This window comes from Setaria viridis, chromosome 5 (assembly GCF_005286985.2).
Source record: "Setaria viridis chromosome 5, Setaria_viridis_v4.0, whole genome shotgun sequence".
NCBI lineage: Eukaryota > Viridiplantae > Streptophyta > Magnoliopsida > Poales > Poaceae > Setaria > Setaria viridis.
The window spans coordinates 6298017-6304141 of NC_048267.2; the positions used below are offsets into that span (position 1 = coordinate 6298017).

Genomic DNA, 6125 nt, shown 5'->3' on the forward strand with positions numbered 1-6125 from the left:
AATTTGCCACGAGATGAAGAAAAAGGCGCGTGACAAACTGACCATAGGAAAAACCGTGTGACAAGGAGGGCAAGAAATGCTTGGGCAATTCACCCCTAGATTATTGGGTCATCTCAAACACCAGAACAGGAAAATGTTACTCAAAGGAGAGGAAAATGTTGAATTTTTGCTTCTCGTATAGTTTGTATATATCAAACTGTACATTTGTACTAACTAATAATCACTGAATAAGCTTATTGCTCGCTCAAAGCCCTCAAAACCAACAATCATCTAAAACCTTGTACACGTCGGTCGTCGGCTGCCATGTCTCATGATCATCTCCACCCTTAAACCCTCACCCGATCACTTCATCAGCTATCCAATCGAAAAGTGAAAGAAAAAATATAAGATTATAAGCTGCTCTAATTTTTTCTCCTGCCATATCATACATTTGGTCGGTCGATTTGTGCTCGCTACGTACACCGACATAATAATCCAAAAAAAAAGAGAGAGAGAAAACAAAGAGGATGGATGAACACATGCACGGCGATCGGCGATGGCAGCTTAGTTGCTGCCGCCGTCAGCCTTGGCCTTCTTGAGGTGCGCGATGGCCTTCTTCAGCGTCGGCCGGAACCTCTTCATGTCCAGCCGCACGTCCTGCTTGTCGAGGTAGGCGCCCTTGAGGGACTCCCACCCCTTTTTCTTGACGCCCTCCGGGTCGGTGAAGATGACGTGATCACGCGGGTACTGGTTGATCAGCGTGCTCTCCTCCGGCGTGATCCGGTACTCGAGGTACCGGAGCCCCATGTCCCTGGAGGGCCCCCGGAAGTAGCCCGCCACGAACTCCAGCCCGCCCAGCGGCACCACCTGGATCACCACCCCGCCGCCCGGCACGAACACCATGTTGGTCAGCCCGGCGCCGTGCACGCCCATGATGGCGTCGCAGCTGTTGGCGATCTCCGCGAACGGCGCCACCTCGTGCTCCCCCTCCGACACCACCACCTCGAACCCCACCTTCTCCGCGCCGCGCACTATCTCGTCCGTGTTCACGAACCGCCGCGTCCGCGCCCGCGCGATCAGCAGCAGCCTCGGCCGGCTCCGGCCGGCCGTCCCGTTGGCAGCGGCGGGCCAGGCGACGTCGCGCGGGAGACCGTAGGTGGTGCGCATGAACTTGGTGAAGTCGAGCATGGAGTAGCCGTTGGGCGCGCGGCGCGGGTCGATGCTGAAGTCGTCGTGGTTGGTGAGCCCGACCTGGACGTGGCTGAAGCAGTGCACGCGCGGGTCGTGGTCCAGGTCGATCGGCTCGTAGTTGGAGAGGCTCTTGAACACCGGAAGGTACTTGCCCAGCCACCACATCTGGAAATCCGTCACCAGCAGCAGCACCTCGCCGGCGTACTGCCGCGCCGTCAGGAACAGGGGCAGGATCACGTCGGTGTACGCGTGGAAGTAGTTGCCCGCGTACCCGCGGTCCGAGAACACCAGCGCCGGCACGCCGTCGTGACGGTCCGTGCACGCCGGCGCCGGCGGCTCGCCGGACACAGACCGCACCGTCAGCACGCGGATGTGGCGCATCGCGTTCGGGTCCGCCTTGCGCGGGTACGGCTTGATGCTCCACGACTCCTCACGGAAGGTTCGCTCGTCGGCGCCCGGCGGCGCCACCAGGGTGACGCTGGCGTTAGCGCCCAGCACGCGGACGTCGCCGTCGAGCTCGCACCAGTCGATGCGCCGGTTCGACGTGACGTCGCAGAGCGGCTTCCACTCCCGCACCGCCGGGGTCTCCGAATCTTGCAACCATTAAAAATTAGTTAAGCACGTTTGCATGTCAGCTAATCATGGAATGACCAACTGGTCAAGAAACTCCAAAAGAGGCAATTTTTTCCCAAAGAAAAAAGTTAGCTTTAGCTTCATGGAGAACACAGTTCATGGTAGACCACCCTATGGAATTATGATCGGGCGAGAGCCGAGAGGCCTAGAAATGGAGCAATCTATCAGCTATGGGGATGGGATGATGCTGCCTCCGTTGCTCTCATCTCAAGAAAGGCGAAGACACAGGGACACGGACACTGAGGATAGAGAGTGAAACAAAAGCAGTGGTCCAACTGTCCAAGAGCGGCAGGAGCATCGGGCCCTGCGTTGAGATAGAAGGCTGCAAAATTGGGCGTCAAAAAAATACACTACTGGTAGTCCGACCAATCTGCATTTTGCAACTACATGCCTCGCGTCCTGAAGAATTGCAAGGAGGGGTTTTTTCTTCCCGCATTTGGGTTTCAAGTTCCAACTCCAGTCTGGGCTGGCTGCTTACTGTAATTTGAAGGGGAAATTAATTTTACCACAAAAGGAAAAGAGGAATCAGGACGATACCTGCTTGCTTAACCACTGGAGCAGCTGGAATCTGCTGATCAGCAACAAGAGCCTTGACCTCTTGTGTTGTAGGAGGAATCTGCTGAACTGGAGCAGGGAGGACAGCAGGATCAGAGTGAACCGTAGAGGGGGAGCCGCCATTGCTGCTTGCGGTGGTGGTGGTGGCCGCGGCGGCGGCGGAGACATTGCTCTTCTTGGAAGGAGTCTTAGCAACAGCGTCCTGCACTTGCAGCTCCTCGTCCTCAAGAACACCTGATGACCAAGAAAGAACACATCAGCTCGTTAGAAGTAAAATCCTGCATTTCCTCCCCCCTTCCCCAAACGGGGAAACAAACAAACAAACAAAAAAGAAAAGCACGCATTTATCTTGCTTAGGAGTGGTTAGTTGGTGCGATTGCTTCCCGCACCTGATTCTTGCGTGCTGTTCGCGGCTTCCTCTGACGACACGGGAGGAAGAAGAGCGGCAGTGGCGTCACCGTCCTTGGCAGGAACCTCATCCCTGCCGCCTACCGCGGCAGGATTCGCCGCCGCGGGAGACGCACCACCGCGGGCTGCATCACCGCTGTCCCCCACAAAGGTCTCATCTCTCCTCGTGTCCTCCAGCGGCGCATTACGGCCGGAATCTGAGAGGGAAAAGAGCCTAAAGCGATTAGGACGAAAGGAGAACGGAAAATGCCAATCTTTAGCTGATTGGGCTTTGCGTGCAGGACGACGGTGGAAGTACGGGACACACGAGCCCAGCTCGACCCCCCATGGATGGGCAAGCACGAACCAACCGATCTCGGAATGATTGGTGCTACCTTGCCGGCAGCGGAGGTGACGAGGTGTCTACCTGGCCCCGAAGGGGAAGCATCGCCGTCGTCTTTCTCGAGCACCTCGGCCTTGCTCCCCTCCTTGGACAGCGCGTCCGGGTCCTGCACGCCCAAATCTGAACGGAAGGGGGAGGAACAACGGGCAGGTCGTCAGGTTTACCGATGCTAATAATGCCGGTAGTTCTCGCCGTACTTGGAGATCCCAGGGATTAGCTGACGGCTCACCTAATTGCTGTTTGGAGGTGTCGGCGCCGCCGCTCACCAGCGAGCCAATCCCAGCCGCGTCCTTGGAGATGGGGCTGACTGCGTGAGCAGACATCCAGAGAGATTAGGGAATGCAGATAGAGGTCGAGTCGTGTTTAACCAATCCACGAATCGACGGGGAAACATCAGCAGCAGCAGCAGCTTACTCATGGCGATGTGGATGGCGTCGAACTTGGCGGTGGAGAAGTATGCGCAGGTGACGAGGAGGAAGCCGGCGACGAGCCCCATCCCGAACTTGCGCGGCTCCACGCGGCTGAAGCTCTTGACCAGCTTGCCGTCGCTGTGGCCGACGCTGGCGTAGCTGTACGGCAGCTTCCCGCCGCCGCCGCCGTCCATCCCCATGGCTATCCCTCACCTGTCACCTCCCCCTTCTCCTCTGTCCAGAGCAGCAGCAGCAGAAACAGAGCTCTCTGGAGAGCCTCGAGCGAGTGCCTCCCTCGTGTGAGCGCCTGAGCGGCACGGCACCGGCACCGTTACACGGGTAGCTAGCCCCACGCCAAAGCGTCGGGGTGCTAACGCGGCGAGGCGGCGCGCAATAACGCCACGCTCGTGACCTGTGGGGGGTGTGGGGTGCGCGGGTGGATGAGCGGGCGAACACGGGAAGGGAAGCAAGCCGAGGAAGAAGACAGAGGAGAGGAAAGAGGAGCCGGCAGGGGTGGCGTCCATTCCCTCCTCCCTCGCCACCTCCATTTATTCCTCCATAACTCATGGCCTCCTGTCAGAACAGGGCGACACCGCCATTATTTTACCTTTTTTTTCTTCTTGGTTTCGGGGGGCATTTCCTTTTTTTTTAATCAGGGATTTCATTCATTGACCGACCGTGAACAAGGTTACGCTCAGACTCTAGGCATTGCTGCACGCATGCATGATGGAGTTTGGTGCCACTCAACCATCACACACGCTCTAGATACCTGCTTGGCTAGCACATGAGCTGCCAAATTACAGATTCTGCTAGCATAGCACGAAGAGAAGCTAACTAGAGAGTTACAGAGCTCTTGAATCTCCTTGAGGATCGCAGAAATTGACCAGCCTGTTCGCTTCAGCTTATCAGCCACCGAACAATATTTTTCTCTCACAACAAATTAGCCGTTTCAACTTTTCAGTCGGATTATAAGTTCAGCCAAACAGGGCAGACGAACGCTGCTCGTTTCCCAATGACCACAAGCGAACAAGCTCTTGACAGTCCCTCTCAAATGCAACTCTTGTGGCGCCGCACTTCCTCGCAAGGATCAATCCATCTCTGCAGGCTAAGACTTCCATGGTTAGCGCGTCGTACCATCTCGCCGAACCTCCATGGAAAATAAAATTTCCCTTTCTTCCGATAAAGAAAAGGGAGGTGGAGTTTCCCGAAAAAAATAAAATTTACTAAAAAATGGGGGATGGCTGACCACTGCCCCCACACAGCCACACTGGCAAGTGTAACGTGTGGAAAACATGGGCCGGAGGATGGGGGGCCCGCGTTGCTGCGGGCTCGGCGGTGGTGCATGCATGATTGATGGTGCGAGTAGCAGCAGCCGCGGGATCCACGGGAGAACGGACGGAGGGAGGGTCAAGATCCGGAGCAGCACCGACGGCGCGAGATCGGGAATCTCTCTCCCGGCTGCTGCTCATGGACTGGAAGGTGATGGTGATCCCAATCTGACGATCCATCCCATTCATCGGTTTCCCTGGATGCATGATTGCCGGTGCTCTCGCGTCAGAACGTGCTTTACCCTTGTCCAGTTGCCAGGACCGTCGGTATCTGCAAGCAGTGATCTCACTGCAGCGGGAATCCGAGACGATCTCCTTGCTGCGTCGGTACAGAAAATTCATCAGGGTTCCTTGCTCCGGTGAGAGGCAATCCGCTAGTGCGAGCGATGGATCGAATTTGCGTTGGTCGCGTGGCACATCGGCCCCGGGGAGGGAAAGTTTACTGAAAAGAAAAAACTGCATCGATCTGTCTGTCTCTACATGCGTGCAGCGTTGGGTTCATTGATCCACAGATTGGCCGGAGGACTTTAGGGGCGGCCGCCGGCGAAGCGAAAATGAAAAAGAAAAGCCGTTGTTGCTTCCTTCCGTGGTTTCTGCGTCTACTTCCGCTCCGCTTTCGCATGGGTGGATGGACCGTCGTCCGCGAGTAGCGGCCCGCCGGCTGAGGAACAGCACGACAAAAGGCAACGCTGCCTTTTGTCTTGCAGCTTGCGAACGTCAGTAACCTCCGTCTTTATCGCATCAGATTCAGCAGACTCACTGCAGACCGCGGCACTCCATAATCACGCGCACGCAGTGATAAACCGAATTGCTGTGGCAATAAGCGAGGGTGCTTTTGTGATGACTCTGAACCTGACAGTAGTAACAAAGATGCATGGTACGGCAGATTCAGTGTTCCAGTGCGATCCCCGTTGCGTGGTCACTCGCGGGCTCGTGTAGTATTAATGTTGCTGTTCCCATGGTTACCGGTTGCTATCCCGCCATCATTTTCTTCGCCTTCCGTATTCCGCCATCTGTTCAATTCTTAAGAAGGGGTCGGTGCTCAGTCCAGCGGCTCTCCGCAACCCTGCCGGCCCCTATTCTGAAACTGCTCAACAGACAACAGGCCTTGATAGCAACTCAGATCTTAACTACAACCTCCGCGGCCCTGTTCACAAATCAACCTTTCGCCGTATCAATGCAACAACCTCTCCTCAGTCCTCCATGGCAAGCCGGCCCAAGAACCGGCAAGGGCAATAA

General features: G+C 56.2%; 1 protein-coding gene across 1 annotated transcript; it reads right to left on the reverse strand.

Annotated features, from left to right (window-relative positions):
• Positions 1-370: 370 nt before the first annotated feature.
• LOC117857897 (beta-1,2-xylosyltransferase XYXT1) lies at positions 371-4099 on the reverse strand. The gene is made up of 6 exons (XM_034740801.2): positions 3563-4099; positions 3378-3455; positions 3173-3268; positions 2748-2963; positions 2341-2592; positions 371-1763 (listed from the first exon to the last, which is right to left on the reverse strand). Exons 1-6 carry the CDS (start codon positions 3756-3758, stop codon positions 544-546), a joined length of 2058 nt encoding a protein of 685 aa, XP_034596692.1. The 5' UTR covers positions 3759-4099; the 3' UTR covers positions 371-543.
• Between the last annotated feature and the right edge of the window lie 2026 nt (positions 4100-6125).

Coding starts and splice junctions, on each gene's coding strand:
- LOC117857897 (XM_034740801.2), bottom strand. CDS start 3,758: ATGGGGATGGACGGCGGCGGCGGCGGGAAGCTGCCGTACAGCTACGCC. Junction 3,269..3,377: donor CACCTCCAAACAGCAATTAG/GTGAGCCGTCAG, acceptor CCTTCCGTTCAG/ATTTGGGCGTGCAGGACCCG. Junction 2,593..2,747: donor GAACAGCACGCAAGAATCAG/GTGCGGGAAGCA, acceptor CTTGGTCATCAG/GTGTTCTTGAGGACGAGGAG.